Source organism: Hypanus sabinus, chromosome 2, assembly GCF_030144855.1.
Source record: "Hypanus sabinus isolate sHypSab1 chromosome 2, sHypSab1.hap1, whole genome shotgun sequence".
Lineage (NCBI taxonomy): Eukaryota > Metazoa > Chordata > Chondrichthyes > Myliobatiformes > Dasyatidae > Hypanus > Hypanus sabinus.
In genome coordinates, this window is record NC_082707.1 from 181,781,760 (window position 1) to 181,799,305 (window position 17,546).

The window sequence follows — 17,546 nt, forward strand, 5'->3', positions numbered from 1 at the left end:
TTATGATCTTGAAGTGGTAGAAGACATTGGTAAGCCTCATTTGGAATATTGTGTGCAGTTTTGGTCACCTACCTACAAGAAAGATGTAATTAAGATTGAAAGAGTACAGAGGAAATTTACAAGAATGTTGCTGGGACCTGAGTTGTAAGGAAAGATTGAATAGGTTAGCACTTTATTCCTTGGGATGTAGAAGATTGAGAAGAGATTTGATAGAAGTATACAAAATTATGAGAGGCATGGATAAGGTGGGGACTACAATCAGAGGTCATAGGTTAAGAGTGAAAGGTGAAGATTTAATAGACAATAGGTGCAGCAGTAGGCCATTCGGCCCTTCTAGCCAGCACCGCCATTCACTGTGATCATAGCTGATCATACACAATCAGTACCCCGTTCCTGCCCTCTCCCCATATCCCTTGACCCCGCTATCTATAAGAGCTCTATCTAACTCTCTCTTGAATGCATCCAGAGACTTGGCCTCCACTGCCTTCTGGGGCAGAGCATTCCACATATCCACCACTCTCTGGGTGAAAAAATTTTTCCGCATCTCTGTTCTAAATGGCCTACCCCTTATTCTTAAACTGTGGCCTCTAGTTCTGGACTCACCCATCAGCAGGAACATGCTTCCTGCCTCCAGCGTGTCTAATCCCTTAATAATCTTATATGTCTCAATCAGATCCCCTCTCATCCTTCTAAATTCCAGTGTATACAAGCCCAGTCGCTCCAATCTTTCAACTTATGACAGTCCCGCCATTCCGGGAATTAACCTTGTGAACCTACCCTGCACTCCCTCAATAGCAAGAACGTTCTTCCTCAAATTTGGAGACCAAAACTGCACGCAATATTCCAGGTCGGGTCTCACCAGGGCCCTGTACAGCTGCAGAAGGACCTCTTTACTCCTATACTCAATTCCTCTTGTTATGAAGGCCAGCATGCCATTAGCTTTCTTCACTGCCTGCTGTACCTGCATGCTTGCTTTCATTGACTGATGTACAAGAACACCTAGATCTTGTTGTGAAGGGGAACATGAGGGAAAACATCTTCACTCAGACAGTTTTTAGAGTATGGGATGAGCTGCCAGCACAAGTACATGTAAGCTCAATTTCAATGTTTAATTCAATTCAAGTTTGATTGTCATTTAACCATACATGTAAACAGCCAACCAAAATGGTTTTACTATGAGGTCAAGGTACAAAGACACATTACCAACAGTCACACACAAGGTCACAATCATGTAATAAGAGTCCCGATGCCCACCACCCCTCTACCCAACGACTCTGCAGCTTGATGCCCAGTCCTCTCACATACAAGTCAACAAACACATATAGAATGAAAGTTTAAAAACACAACGTTGCAGAATATGCATTATATATAGTGTAGAACCAGCCCACCAATATCATCTGTTGACTGGCCCCCGACACCCATTAGGAGACACTGTGGCTTTGAGGCTCAGTCCTTGTTCTGACGCCAGACTCCCACTAGGTGGATCTGTGGCTTTCAGGCCCGAGTCGTCAACATGTACAATCATATATAGAACAATAGTAACTTTAAAAGAAGTTCGGATAGGGATATGGAGGGCTATGGTCCCCGTGCAGGTCATTGGGAGTAAGCAGTTTAAATAGTCTGGCACAGACCAGATGCCATACTTTCCTGACTCTCGTTTCTAGAAAATACATACTGTAAATAGCTTTACTACAATACTAGAAAATTCACTGAATGATTACACACATAGAGGTGAAATAAGAACACAAGCAGGCATAGGAAAGCTAAACTACAAGAAAAATTTACACCCTAATCCCTGATAAACTGACCCAACCTATTCATCATCCAGGAAGACCTAAATAATTGCCAGGCTTGTTCTACATTCTAAGATCAGATAAACTTAGCTTTATTTATCACATGTACATCAAAACATACAATGAAATGCATCATTTGCATCAAATAAAATCAGCAAGAATCATGCTGGGCAGTGTGCAAGTGTCACCATGCTTCCAGCGCCAACATAGCATGCCCACAGTTCACTAAATTTAGCAGCATGTCTTTGGAATGTGGGAGGAAGCTGGGGTACTCAGAGAAAACCCACATGGTCATGAAGTTACAGACAGTGGTGGTAATGATCACTGGCAGTGCAAAATGTTACACTAACGTCTATGCAACTGTGCCACTCTTGGTCAGTGCCCTGGCTCACCTACCTTTATGATGCAAAAATTGATGGAGAAAGGAGATGGAGCCTTGGGTCCCACACCATACGGTCATGAGGAGAATGTGCAATCTCCTTGTAGGCGGTAGCAGGAATTGACTCCTGATCGACGATTGCATGTTGTAAAGTGTATTCAGTTTTTCCTTTTGTTACCTCAGTGCTTGCGTGTGATATGATATGTCTGGATGGCATGCAAGCAGAACATTTTCACTATCTCAAAGTTCAAAGTAAATTTATTATAAAATGCATATATGTCACCTTGAGATTCATTTTCTTGCAGGCATTTACAGGAAAAATACTTACAGGTTCAATAAAAATTTACAATGACGGACAGCCAATTTGCAAAAGATGACGAACTGTACAAATAAGAATAAACAAGTAAATAAATAATACTGAGAACGTGAGTCATAGGGTCCTTGAAAGTTGGTCTTTAGTTTGTAGTATCAGTTTGGAGTTGAGGTGAGTGAAGTTATCCACACCAGTTGAGAACCCCCTGATCATGGTAGGTTAGTAACTGTTCCTGAGCCTGGTGGTGTGGTGTGGTACACGTGACATTAATAAAGCAATAATATTGTTGTCAGTATTTGCAGTTTCTTTGCTATGATTCCCACAAGTGGCTCTTCGATTGGCTTCAGGTTTAGTGGCTGTGATGTTGATCAGGGTGTATTCAGTGAGGACTGGACACTGATTGTCCCCCAGTAGTGATGTTAACCCACATTTGCTTCTGTTTGTTCCATCAGGTATGGTGTGGCCAGAAGTCCTGCTTGTTGCAAGATCGGCCAGGCCACGAAAACTTCCTATGCCCGGAGGGCCAGACATGCCAGGTCAGCCCCTGGCTGAAGTGTTTCTCCCCTCCATGCACGGACTGGGGGGAGTGTAACCCCCAGTCTGCACTGCCTGTACACACCACATGCCAGCCCAATGCTCCTCATCTGGACAACAACTGCGCCAAGATTACGCTCCACTTCAACAAGGAGAAGGTTCCAAAGGTAAGGTCTCTTGGCCGGCCTTGTGGCACCAGGATTCAGCTCATGTTTGGTGTTGGGACCTGTGATGAGGCTCTCTTCCCATGGACATAAAGAATGTTTCCTATAGTGGAAGAGTCTTGGACCAGAGAGCACAGATTCAGAATAGGACATCCCTTCAGAACAGAGATGAGGAGAAACTTCTTTAGCAAGTGGGTGGTAAATCTGTCTCGGACAGCTGTGGAGGCCAACTCATTGGGTGTATTTAAAGCAGAGGTTAATAGATTCTTGATTGGTAAGGAGATTAAAGATTAAGGGGAGAAGGCAGGAAAATGGTGTTGAGAAGGATAATAAATTAGCTATGATGGAATGGTGGAGTAGACTCAAATTACCTAATTCTGCTCTTTTGTTTCATGGTTTTATCATCACAGTGGAATGATGTAATGAGTGCCCACCCAGTTACTTTCAGGCGTTGCTTGCGAGACCCATTGTACCCCTTGATGGAGGAGGGGGGCATGAGACAAGGGAGTAGCCTTGTCATGGGGATCCAATCAAGGATCAGAGAAGGGATGCTGATGGGGATTTGTAAGCACGAAAATGTGGTTTGGTATTGGGATGAAAGAGAAAAAAGAGGCTATGTGGAAGGGAAGGATTTGACTGATCTTGGAATAAGTTAAAAGAATGGCACGACTTTGTGGGCTGAAGGGCCTGTACTGTTTTCTGTTGTAAGGATACAGATGAGCCATTCAGCAAAAGCAAATTAAGCACATGAAATGTGGGTCATATAAATATAGAAAGAATGTGATACAAACTCCATTGTAGTCCAACATGGTCCTACTATTGCTCTTTTAAGGTAGTGATTGGTCTAAGAAGTAGTTGTTTCTGAACCTGGTGGTGTGGGACTTCAGGCTTCTGCACTTCCTGCCCAATTGTAGCTGTGAGACAAGAACAGGGCCTGGTGTTAAAAAAATAAATTGGCCCTTCAAGATCATATTAAATTTTGCCCCTTTAAACCAGCCATCACCTACAGTCTACGTTCCAAGCTTACACTGGTGTACATCCCCCACTTTTCCTTTGCTACATCGACGACTCCATTGGTGGTGCTTCCTGCACCCATGCGGAGCTCATTGACTTCATCAACTTTGCCTCCAACTTCCACCCCACTCTCAAATTTACCTGATCCATTTCTGACACGTTCTCCCCTTTCTCCATCTCGCTGCCTCTATCTCTGAAAATAGCTCATCTACCAATGTCTGTTATAAACCCACGGATGCTCATAGCTACCTGGACTATAACTCTTCCCACTCTGTTGCTTGTAAAAATGCCATTCCCTTCTCTCAATTCCTTCGCCTCTGCCACATCTGCTCTCAGGTTGAGGCTTTTTATGCCAGATTGAAGGAAATGTCCTCCTTTTTCAAAGAAAGTGGCTTCCCTTCCTCCACCATCAATGTTGCCATCAACCACATCTCTTCCATTTCATGCACATGTGCTCTGACCTCATCCTCCTGCCACCCTACCTGGGATAGGTTCCTCCTCTCCTCACCCATCACCACATCAGCCTTCGTGCCCAGCATATAATTCCATAATTCTCCAGAACTTCCGCCATCTCCAATGGGATCCCACCACCAAGCATGTCTTTCCTTCTCTTCCCCCCGCCCCCAGTTTCTGCTTTCCGCATGGAATGCTCCCTACAAGACTCTCTCTTGTCCTTTCGTCCCTCCCCACTGATCTTCCTCCTGGCACTTACCCTTGAAAGCGGAACAAGTGCCATACCTGTCCCTACACCACATCCCTCACTATCATTCATGGCCCCAAACAGTCCTTCCAGGTGAGGTGACACTTCATCTGTGAGTATGTTGGGTCATATACTCTGTCCGGTGCTCCTGTTGTGGCCTTCTGAATATCAATGAGACCTGACTGATTGGAAGACTGCTTCGCCTAGCACCTACGCTCCCATCTGCCTGAAAAAGCAGGATCTCCCGGTGGTCACCCATTTTAATTCCACTTCCCATTCCCATTCTGATATGTCCATCCATGGCCTCCTCCACTCACGATGAGGCCACACTTGGGTTGGAGGAGCAACACCTTGTATTCTGCTCGGGTAGCCTCCAACCTGATGGTATGAACATCGATTTCTCAAACTTCCAGTAATAGCCCCACCCCCCCTTCACCACTCCCCATCCCCTTTTCCCTCTCTGACCTTATCTCCTTGCCTACCCATCACCTCCCACTGGTGCTCCCCCCCCCCTTTTCTTCCTTCCATGGCCTTGTCCTCTATCAGACTTCCCCTTCTCCAGCCCTGTATCTCTTTCACCAACCAATTTACCAGCTCTTTACTTCACCCCTCCCCCTTTCCCAGTGTCACCTATCCCCTTGTGTTTCTCTCTCCCCTTCCCCTTCCATCTTTTAACTCTACTCCTCATCTTTTTTTCTCCAGTCCTGCTGGAGGGTTTAGCCCAAATATTTTTTTTCCATAAATGCTGCCTGGCCTGCTGAGTCTCTCCAGCATTTTGAGTGTCACCTACCATGTTTGATTCTCTATATGCATTGTTTCTCACCTTGTACCGTGATCCATCAGCACATCTACTGATTAAATGTTTAGATGTAAGCAGTATTAGGCTATTTGGCCCATTGAGTCTCCTCTGCCATTTTATCATGGCTGATTTCATAGAGCAATAAAGTACTACAACACAAAAACAGGCCCTTCTGCCCATCTAATCCATTCCAAACTCTTATTCTGCCTAGTCCCATTGACCTGCATCTGTCTGTAGCCTTCCATACCCCTCCCATCCAAGTACTTATCTAAGCCTTTCATAAATGTTGCAATCAAACCCAAATTTACCACTTCTGCTGGCAGCTCATTTGCCCTCTGAGTGCAGAAGTTCACCCTCAAGTTCTCCTTTAACATTTAAGCTTTAAATGGTTTGAGATTTGTATATGTTAATGCAAGAAGTATCATAAACAAGGTGGCTGAACTTAGAGTGTGGATCAATACATGGAGCTATGTCATTGTTGCCTTTACAGAGACTTGGATGTCTCAGGGGTAGGAATGGCTGCTGAGTGTGCTGGGCATTTCAAAAAGAACAGGGAGGGAGGCAAAAGAGGTGGCAAAGCATTGCTAATCAGGGATAGTATCACGACTTCAGAAAAGGAGGAAGTCATGGAGGGATTGTCTACTGGATCAGTGTAGGTGGAAGACAGCAGGAAGGGGGCAATAATTCTACTGGGTATTGTTTTACTGGACCCCCTCCCCCAAATAGTCATAGACACATTGAGGAGCAGATAGGGAGCCAGCTTCTGGAACGGTGTTATAATAATAGCGTTGTTGTGATAGGTGATTTTTTAACTTCCCTAATGAAGACTTCAGTAAGGCCTTTGACAAGGTTCCGCACGGAAGGTTAGTTAGGAAGGTTCAATTGTTAGGTACTAATAGTGAAGTAGTAAAATGGATTCAACTGTGGCTGGATGGGAGATGCCGGAGAGTAGTGGTGGATAACTGTTTGTCAGGTTGGAGGCCAGTGACTAGAGGTGTGCCTCAGGGATCTGTACTGGGTCCAATGTTGTTTGTCATTTACATTAATAACCTGGATGATGGGGTGGTGAATTGGATTAGTAAGTATACAGATGATACTAAGGTAGGTGGCGTTGTGGATAATGAAGTAGGTTTTCAAAGTTTGCAGAGAGATTTAGGCCAGTTAGAAGAGTGGGCTGAACAATGGCAGTTGGGGTTTAATGCTAATAAGTGTGAGGTGCTACATTTTGGTAGGAATAATCCAAATAGGACATGCATGGTAAATGGTATGTTGGCCTTTATAAATCAGAGCATTGAGTATAGGAGTTGGGATGTAATGTTAAAATTGTACAAGGTGTTGGTAAGACCGAATTTGGAGTATTGTGTACAGTTCTGGTCACCGAATTATAGGAAAGATGTCAACAAAATAGGGAGAATACAGAGAAGATTTACTAGAATGTTACCTGGGTTTCAGCACCTAAGTTACAGGGAAAGGTTGAGCAAGTTAGGTCTTTATTCTTTGGAGCATAGAAGGTTGAGGGAGGACTTGATGGAGTAATTTAAAATTATGAGGGGGATAGATAGAGTTGACGTGGATAGGCTTTTTCCATTGAGAGTAGGGGAGATTCAAACAAGAAGACATGAGTTGAGAGTTAGGGGGCAAAAGTTTAAGGGTAACACGAGGGGGAATTTCTTTACTCAGAGTAGTAGCTGTGTGGAACGAGCTTGCAGTAGAAGTGGTAGAGGCAGGTTTGGTATTGTCATTTAAAGTAAAATTGGATAGGTATATGGACAGGAAAGAAATGGAGGGTTATGGGCTGAGTGCAGGTCAGTGGGACTAGGTGAGAGTAAGTGTTCGGCACGGACTAGAAGGGCTGAGATGGCTTGTTTCAGTGCTGTAATTGTTATATGGTTATAATATTGACTGGCATCTCCTCAGAGCAAGGAATTTGGATGGGGTGGAGTTTGCTTGGTGTGTTCAGCAAAGGTTCCTGATACAATATGTAGATAAGCCAACTAGAGGAGAGGTTGTACTTGATTTGGTATTGGGAAATGAACCTGGTCAGGATGTCAGATCTCTCGGTGGGAAAGTATTTTCAAGGTAGTGAACCCAATTCTATCCCCTTTACTATAGTGCTGGAGAGGGATAGGAACAGAGAATTTTGGAAAACTTAATTAATTGGGCTGGGGAAATATGCTTTTAGGCAGAAACTTGTGAGGATAAATTTGGAGCTGATATTCTCAAGGAATGCACGGCAGAAATGTGACAATTGTTCAGGGACGTTTTCCCAGGGCTGAAATTACTAATGTGAGGGGGTTTGGAAGTAGGTCCAAGGAGGATGTCAGAGGTAAGTTTTTCACACAGTGATGGCAGTAGAAGAGACTCTCAGATAGGTCCATGCAGATTAGAAAAATAGAGAGCTATGTGGTAGGGAAATTCTAGGCAGTTTCTAGGCTAGTTTACCTGGTCGGCACGACATTGTGGGCCGAAGAGCCTGTAATGTGTAGATTTCTATGTTCTTTAACCCTTAACCTATGACCTCTAGTTCTAGACTTGACCAGACTCGGTGGGGAAAAAGGCTTGCTTGCATATGCCCTATCTATACCCCTCATACTTTAGAGTACTTATCTCTACCCCAAGTTGGTTCTCAAGAGCCAATCATTTTATCATTTTAAAGAAGCACAAATATAATAATTCTCTGTCCATATTATTTCTTGTATCTGAAGAAGCAAAATACTGTCAGGTACAGCCATACATTCTCAGGCAACATTTAATAAACCACTTCCATGTTCCTCTAAGAATTTCATTTTTTGGTACAACTTCCACCACTCTTTCTTGATGTACGAAATCAAAATGATCAGCCAAACCATAATGCAGAAAGAAAAGCTCTATATAAAACATGATACTGATTCAAATAAATGTTACTAAAAAAAACTCCAACTGAAGTTGGCTTTTTATTCTTTTAGGAAATAACTGTGAATTTCTTTTGGTTCTTCAAAAATATTTTCACTAAACTGAGAAATCATGCAAGCTTTAAAAATGATCATGATGAATACATGGGAGAACCTGTCCCTCTCAACCGCACTCTCTTGTCTTCATTTTGTAACCTTTGATGTCCTTATTAATAGAGAATCTTATCAACCTCCGATTTAAATATACTCAATGACTTGGCCTCCACAGCTGCCTGAGGCAATGAATTCCACAGATTCACCACCCTCTGGCTGAAGAAGTTCCTCAGTCTCTGTTGTAAAGGGACATCCTTGTATTCTGAGGTTGTGTCCTCTGGTACAAAACTCTCCTGCTATTAGAAACATCCTCTCCGTGTACACTACCTCAAGGCTTTTAAATATTTGCTCTGTTTCAATGAGATCTCCCACTCTTCTAAACTCCAGCAAGTACAGGCCCAGACCCATTAAATACATCATATGTTAACCTTTTCATTTCTGGGATCATTTTCGTGAACCTGCTGTAGACCCTCTCCAATACCAGCACATGCTTTCGTAGATAAGTGACCGAAAACTGCTTGCAATACCCAAACTGTGGTCTGACCAATACCTTATAAAGCTTCAGCAGTACATCCTTGCTTTTATATTCTAGTCCTCTGGAAATGAATGCTAACATTGCATTTGCCTTCCTTACTACCCACTCAAAGTTCAAGAGTAAATTTATTGTCAGAGTACGTATATGTCACCATATACTACCTTGAAATTCATTTTCTTGCAGGAACTTCAGGAAAGTAAATAGAATAGAATTTATAAAAACTATAACAAAGCAATCAATGTGCAAAAGAAAACAAATCATGCTAATAATAGAAAAGTAAATAAATAATACCGAGTGATAAAAGTACTTCAGAGAATCCAGCACAAGGACTCCCAAGTCCCTTTGCACCTCCAATGTCTGAATCTTTATTTCTATTAGTATTCAAGAAATGTTGTTGTGAAATTTGCTGGAGTAGTGTGTGCCTCTAGAAATAACTTCATATTCTCCTTTCTAGGGCATCACGGTGGAATATATCTGCTGGGAGCTGAGATACCTGCCCACGCTACGCAGCCTGTCCAGGGAACGGGCCTTGTTTGTGTTGTGTGACTTCGCCAATGCCACCAACAGTGCAGTGGAAGTGGCCATTGTAAGTAACTGCCTCCAGCACCCAACTGGTCTTGTTCCTGATCACACCAGCTACAGGTTCTCTCCAGCATACGCCGTGTTTCACTCTGTGCGGGTGACGATTGTGTGAGAGTCCTGATAGAGTATTTCTGTGGAAAAGAGGAGCAGCTTTTCCTGGCGTGTATCGGGACATACTGGTTTTGTGTGGTATTTTGTGTAAATCTACTCAGATTGGTCTTTTCTAAATGAATGACAGTGTAACATTAAAGATTTGAATACCTTGCCCCTACTGATACATACAATATAGAACAGTACAGCTCTGTACAGGCCATTCAGCTCACAATGTTGTGCCAATCTTGATGCCAATTTATACGAAATATCTTCTGGTCTATCATGTTTCCCTCCATTCCCTCCATCTTCAAGTGTATATCTAAAAACCTCAACTCCACTGAACTGCCTGCTTCCACTACAACATTCCAGGCACCTGCATATAAAATAAAAACTCTGCCTTTCATGTCACAGTTAGACCTTTCTCTCTCTGATCTTTAAATAATATCCTCTGTTGTTCGATATTTCTACCCCAGGAAAGAAGATTGTGATGGTCGATAATATCTATGCCTCTCATAATTTTAGAATCCTCTATCAGATCTCCCCTCTGCCTCTGATCCTCTGCTCTAGAAAGAATAACCCAAGTTCATCCAGTATCTCCTTATAGGTCATACCCTCTAATTTAGGCAACATCCTGACTAAACCTTTCCACAGTCTTCATATCCTTCCTCTGACAGGGGCAATCCGAACTCTACACAATAATTTAAGTGCAGTCAGATTGAAGTTTTTTTTACAGCTGTGTTGTGACTTCCTGACTCTCCGACCAAGGAAGGCAACCATGGCTATTCCATTTTCTTTGATTGTGGGAGGACAAAACTTCTGCTGTCCAGCAGCCCCTTCGCCACCTCTCTTCCCCACCCCACCACACTTCACAACTCCCTCAGTGAGACTCCATGCTTCGTTAAGGCCTTTCTCCTCACTAATGCTCCATCTGCCCTATAGTCATCCGATGTCTCCTAAATTTGTCCATCACAGCCCCTGCCCCTCTTGACCTGGCTTTGTAAGAACAGAAGGAAATGGGAGCAGGAGTAGGCCATTTGGTGCTCCTCAGTCCTGCTCCATCATTCGGTATGATAATGGGTGATCTGCCCAAGGTCTCTGCCTCACCTCACTTCCCTGATTGTCAGGTTATTTCCTAACCTGAATACCTCCAGTGATCTCGGGGGTAGAGAACTCAAGTGATTCACCTCAGTATGTGAGAATATTGAAAATGAAAGTTATGCATGTTGTCTTTTCCAGACTTTCAGGGTGATGGAGAGCTGCCTCTTTCGATATCCCAATAGAGATAATCTTGGAACTCCCTCGATACAACGTGCAGTTTTGTTGGAACCCACAAACACAGTCCTTGCTGTTCTTCTCTTCCCCCACCCCCTAATCTGAAGAGGCAACTCAACTGGATGTGGTGAAAAACTATGAAACTCCTTCATTATATCCCTCAGTGCTGGGGTGAGAATAGGAGGAACTGGGTAAATTGGGAGGGGACAGTGGGGAGCAGTTTATCCAACCCCAATCCCCCTTCCCCCTCCCTACTGCATCTGCCCATTACCAACATTACTCCCACTGTTCCCATCTCCTTTGTGTGGTTACATATTCCACTTTTCTCTCCTATCAGATCCCACCATCTGCACCACTGTAAAGCACAAACCACCAGGCTCAAGGACAGTTTCTCATCCAGTGTTATCTGACTTGAATGGACTTCTTTAATGAAAAGGTGTTGCAACCTTACAATCTACCTTGTTATGATCTTGCGCTTTGTATCATTTACCTGCACTGCGTAATGATTTGATCTGTATGAACAAGTGAGACAAGCTTTTCACTGTACCTCAGTACATGTGACAATAATATACAAATACCGTTCACCTCCCAACCTCTGTCACAGTTTCCACTCTCCCCTCCCCACCTTGGTCTATCCATCACCTGCCAGTCCATGCTCCTCTTCCTGCCCACTTCTATACTGGTTATCTCCCCTCAGCTTTCAGTCCAGATGAAAGGTCTTGACCCAAAACATCAACTGTCCATTTTCCTCCACAGATGCTGCCTGACCTGTTGTGTTGCTCCAGCCTCTGCAGTATGTTGTGTCCCCAAGTGTAGAGAGAGGGGTTTAGTTCCTCAACCCCTCCAAAGGGTTGGGAAAAGATCAGCGAGGTGTTTGTGGGCAGATAGATGCCCACTAGTGCAGTTGATTGTTGTTGAGATTGCTCTCCAGTCTGTAGGTGTGGTGTGTTGCTGGACAGACAGTTGGCTGTCTGCCTGTTTTACCAATTCTCAGGTTCTTTCTTCTGCCATCTCTCCAACACCACAGTCGCTCACCCCGCAGGCTGAGGACCAGGATGGAGCCCTGATCAGGGAGGTGGTGACAAACATGGTTGACAGCATCACTAAGTGGCAAAACAGCACTGTGATGGTTGCGGTTGTCGAAGTGAAGATAGAGACAGCATACATTCCTCTCCCCCAACCAGGTAATGCTGACTTTTTTTTTACTCCTGTTGCCTACAGATCTGTTTGACTGCCCCTTTTGTTAGACTGAAAGTAATCCCTGTAGATCTGTCTCATTATTCTCTCATATGTAAGACAGACTGGAGGACAAACATAAGATTGGAGCTTGACCCAGTGCAGATGGTGGTGGTCTCCTCACAGTGCAATTTTTATTGATTTATTTTTTTCGATATATATTCCATGAGATCAAATTTAGTGATTTGTGAATTCTGTGAGGTTGAATTTTGGTAAACTGAACAGCCATAATGTGGGGGTTGCCTCTTAAAGACTTGGGGACATCATGTAATAGTTGTACATAACATTAGTCAGCCCACATTTGGGACATGGGGTGCAGATCTAGTACAGGAAAGATATGATTAAACTAAAGAGGGTGCAGAAATAATTGGATATCTTGAGTTAGCAGGAGAGACTGAAGAGAAGAGAAAGCGTGAGAACAACTCCCTCTGATTCCTCTCCTCCTTCATTCCTTCCATGGTCCACGCTTCTCTCCAATCAGATTCCTTGTTCTTCAGCCCTTTACCATTTCCACCTCTTCCCTCCCAGCTTCTCAGTTCAACCCCCTTTCCCCACCCACCTTTCCCCTCTCACCTCTCACCTGTCAACTTATATTCCTGCACTCCCCCTCACTGCCCCCTTTCCTTTCCCATCCTGATGAAGGGTTGTGGCCGGAAATATTGACTGTTCATTCTTCTCCATAGATGCTACCTGACCTGCTGAGTTCCTCCAGTATATTGTACGTGTTCCTCAAGATTTCTAGTATCTGTGCAAAATCCCGTGTTGTATAAAATGGGTCTGTTTTTCCCAGGATTAAAGGAGGCTGAAGGGTGACATGAGAGGGGTATGTGGCAGTATTAGAGGATGGGTAACCAGAGTCTGTTTATCCTACCATAGCAGGGTTGAATAAAACTAGAGGGCACAGGTTTAAGGTGAGGAGAGAGGTTTAAAGAGGGTATGAGAGCTAAGGTTTTCCACACAAAGTGGAGTTGGCATCTGGAGCAAGCTGGTAGAGGCAGGACAGTAAGTAACAGCATGTTCAGGCATCTGCATAGGTACTAGACAGAGCATGGCATAGAGCAATAGATTAGTTAATTTGATTATTCTCACATGTACTATGTTATAGTGAGAAACTTCGTTTTACAGACTATCCATACAGATAAATCATTCTTTTTACCAAACTTTCAGTAATAGTTATCTCAAAACTTGTTTGTCTCCCTTCTCCCTCTCCCCACACCCTTCCTTCTCCCTCTCCCCACACCCTTCCTTCTCCCTCCCCCCCACACCCTGCCTTCTCCCTCCCCCCCACACCCTTCCTTCTCCCTCCCCCACACCCTTCCTTCTCCCTCCCCCACACCTTCTCCCTCCCCCACACCCTTCCTTCTCCCTCCCCCACACCCTTCCTTCTCCCTCCCCCACACCTTCTCCCTCCCCCACACCCTTCCTTCTCCCTCCCCCACACCCTTCCTTCTCCCTCCCCCACACCCTTCCTTCTTCCTCCCCCACACCCTTCCTTCTCCCTCCCCCCCCCCCCCGCCAACCATGCAGCATACCTGGTCCCCGTGTTGAGCGTGGTGTTCAGCACGATCTGGCTGATCTGCATCAGCATTTGTGTGTGGTGGACGCGGAAGCGGCGAAAAGAGAGGGAGAGAAGCCGCCCGCCCACGGATGATTCAGTCAACAATCAGTGGGAGCCCCTCAAGCCCATCAGGAACCCCATTGACAAACCCTGCAGCAACAGGGACCTTCAGTACGAGTGCAGGAACCTCATGGCTCCCCATAGCCGGTCTCTGATGTCCACCGAGGAGGTGGAGGAGCTGAGTGTTGACAAGTGCCCCTCCCAGCGATGTACAATAACATTCTTGCCTACGAAAGGCGACGTAAACTCGACACAGTTAACTCCAGTCAGGCAGCCACATCGGACAAGCAAACGGGACAACCGTTGTCTGAAAAATGTGAATGCAATGAACCATGAAGGTGATAAGGATCTCTCTGTGTGAGTAGCGGGGAATTGTTTGTGCCTACAGTTTTTTTCCTTTCAAAAACAAACAGAAAGGGAGGTGAATATTGAGATTTCTTGTTACACCTCATTGTGTTAAGACTGAAAACATTTGTTAAAGTCTTCATACTCAATCAGTGTCTCTTCTGCTGTGTATAGAGCATTTATTTACCATTGTCTTTTCAAATTCTGTATAAATTATTGGTGACTTGTCCAGTGTCAAGATCTCTTTGCTAGTTGCTATTTTTGGTATTAATCTCTCATGACAGTTCATGGGGGAAGGGTGGGGTGGGCAGGTTCGGACCTTGCGGATCCCAGAGGAATGAGGAACCAAGCTTTGCCTGTTTTCTGTCACCGTAAGCGTACTCTTTCAGCTTCATGTACTGTTTACAAATGGATATTTGGCTTGTAGTACTGCGGTGTATCTTTCTTTTCTGTACATCGGCACCTACGGGCACACGGCACTCCATAATCCTGACCTTGCTGGCTTGGCCTCTTGGCTCTCTGGATTTTGTGGGCCAGCTGGGGTGGAATGTGGGGGACTTGTAGGTTTATACAAGCTTCTACCCAGAACCACCCCTTCTCCCACCACCCCTCACCTGGTGCCAGTGACATAGGTGGACCTGCTCCCTCCTGAACTCGCTGCCTCTGGGAAGTTGCTAGCTTGCCCCAGCCCGGGGAAGGAGGATAAGGTAAGGAGGGAGGGGTGGGGTGCATTTGTGTGTGAAGTGCAGAGAAAGGTGGGGAAGGATAGCAGTCGCAAAACAGGTCTAGATCTTGTCGTTGCTCAGGAATCGTCACCACCAAGTTCAGCCTTGGTGGGAGTATAAGACGGTTGCTTCCAAAGACTTGGTAGCTCGATGAGAGTGAGGGAGGTTGTAGTGGAAGCAGATCAGCTGACTGACACAGAAACAAATTGGGTGATCAGTGCTTCCCCTTTCAGATGGAATCACCACTTAAAAGTGCCTTGTAGCAGCCAACTCCCCTCCTCCCCTTTGGACGGGACCTGCATGTTGCAGAGTTACCTTAGAGCGCAGTCATTGTTGGGGGACTTTAATGGTAACTGTTTGCATGCAGCACAATCCCATAATGGGGCAGCCAATGGATGCTCTTGCATTATCTTTGCTCTTGAGGTCAGTGGAACCTAGGAGTGATTACAGTATTGGAAGGGTGTGTGTGCACCTGGAGGCTGGATTGTTGTAGCAACCGTCAAAGTCTGATCTGCTGATTTTTTAAAAATATAAATATATATATAAATATATTGTGAACTATGTACCTTCCATACTGACCTATAATAAACAATTGTAAGTGTATGATCAAAACTTTTGTACATATGTATATATTTAAAGAATCTGTGTATATTTGATTGAATAACTTAAAGATATTCAAGTTTGTTTAGATGCCATTCCTTAATTTATGTTTTGGGGAAAGAAAAGGGAGTTTGGTGGCATTTCTCTCACACGTTGTTTTATTTTGCCCTATTTCTTACCATCACTAAAGATCAAAACTATATCATTTAAAAAGAAATCTGAACAGTAAATCAATTTGAAAGTTCAGTTAGCCTGTACAAAAATGACAACTTGTTTCGCCGCCGTTCCCAGCCTGGTTTTAGGAGAGCGTGTACTGAGACACTTATATCACAGTGAAGGCACAGTTGGAAATTAGGAGCATTTTCTTCTGTTCTTACTGGGGGGTGGGGGGGGGGGGAGAAGGTGTGGAGAAAATAAGAGAGTGAGGCAGCAGAACACTCTTTTCCCTCCTGCCCCAGGTTACTTACATACGCCACTCTGCTTACCACTGGAAGATAAGTCTTCATTTTACAGAGGCAGAGTGGATGGTCATATATTTTCAGCCTGTGTGACATAGATGGCCAAACCTTCTGAAATATCTTTCCTATTTCTTGGCGCCTTGTATGCACACTCTCTCCCATTATCTAGTCTGTACCCTCATTGTCAAGTAGAGATTAATTCAGGCATATGAAAGTTAGGAACAGAGTACACACAAGTTATTCCCTCAGACTCTTGGCTTCCTGGTTCTTCCACCTCATCCTCTGTTTCCTACCTCTCTCCTTCACTCTGTCGGTGAGCCCTCTGCTGGAAAAGCCTACTTTGTGTAAAAAAATATATATTTCTGCTTTGAGCATATGACAAAAAAATGAAGGGATCAGTTTGTTTTTCTATATTTTTAAAAAATGTACAAGTTTTTGCTTTATGTTCCAGTGCAAAAAAAAAGCAACTCCAAAAGAGTTTGTGAATATATTTTCGACGAGAGTATCTTTCTGCATGGTAAATGGACCCATTTCTGGGAGGAATCTAAATACTACACTCTTGTTTTTTGTGTGTATTTTTTATATAAACTAAACTTTATTGCAAACTCTTGAGTTAAATCCAGATCTTTCTAAAAAGAAATGAAATGTAACCCAGCATTCGCTTCACTTTCAAATATCTAATTGGCAAGCTGTTTCTGAAAACTCTATAAATTTTGTCTAAATTATGGACAAGAGGCTTTTCCTTCTAAATCACGTTTATTAATGTCAGTTGCATTGTGAGAGATGGAGGGTGATCTTTAAATAAAAGGGATGAAAACATTACAAAAAAAAGCTGGCTGATTTTTAAAGGAAAGTAAAATTGCAGGAAGTCTGAATAAAGTTGTAATTTTTTTGTATAAGGATGTTGCTTTGCCTTGCAGAAGTCCTCTGTTCATATACTGCATTTTGTTTGATATGTTCTTAGAGGTAACTTTAAAAAAAAAACCCTATTTATTAAAGCGTTTTATATTAACGTCTCCCAGTGTGTCTTGTGCATTCTTAGGTTGCCAGTTAACCCTGAGTTAACCACTGGGATAATGCCAGCCTGGTTATTCCTAAAAGAGCTTATAGTTCCTCTGTAAGCTCCCAGGGCAGTGAGTGCATTGGCACTCTACCATCACACATGGATATCGCAGTGTATCACACAAAGTAAAAGTCAAAGTTGTGTTTACACACAAATATATATATATACACACACACACACACACACAGAGTTGTAATGAAAAGCTTGCTTGTTCAGATTTCAGATTTAGATTTACATAGAAACATACAGTGAGATGTGTAGCTTACATAAGCCACTTCAGTATGTGCTGGGGGCTGCCCGCAAGTGTTGCCACACATTCTGATGCCAACATAGCATGCC

General features: G+C 43.8%; 1 protein-coding gene across 4 annotated transcripts in view; it reads left to right on the forward strand.

Moving 5' to 3' along the window:
• jag2b (jagged canonical Notch ligand 2b) overlaps positions 1-17,160 on the forward strand; it is a 318,921-nt gene extending 301,761 nt beyond the window's left edge. For all 4 annotated transcript variants that reach the window (XM_059960819.1, XM_059960812.1, XM_059960807.1 and 1 more), the window contains 4 exons: positions 2,938-3,186; positions 9,670-9,801; positions 12,190-12,346; positions 13,926-17,160. In XM_059960819.1, coding sequence (XP_059816802.1) covers positions 2,938-3,186; positions 9,670-9,801; positions 12,190-12,346; positions 13,926-14,377 — 990 coding nt within the window. In that variant the 3' untranslated portion in view covers positions 14,378-17,160. The remainder of the gene's footprint in view (positions 1-2,937; positions 3,187-9,669; positions 9,802-12,189; positions 12,347-13,925) is intronic.
• The last annotated feature ends 386 nt before the right edge of the window (positions 17,161-17,546 follow it).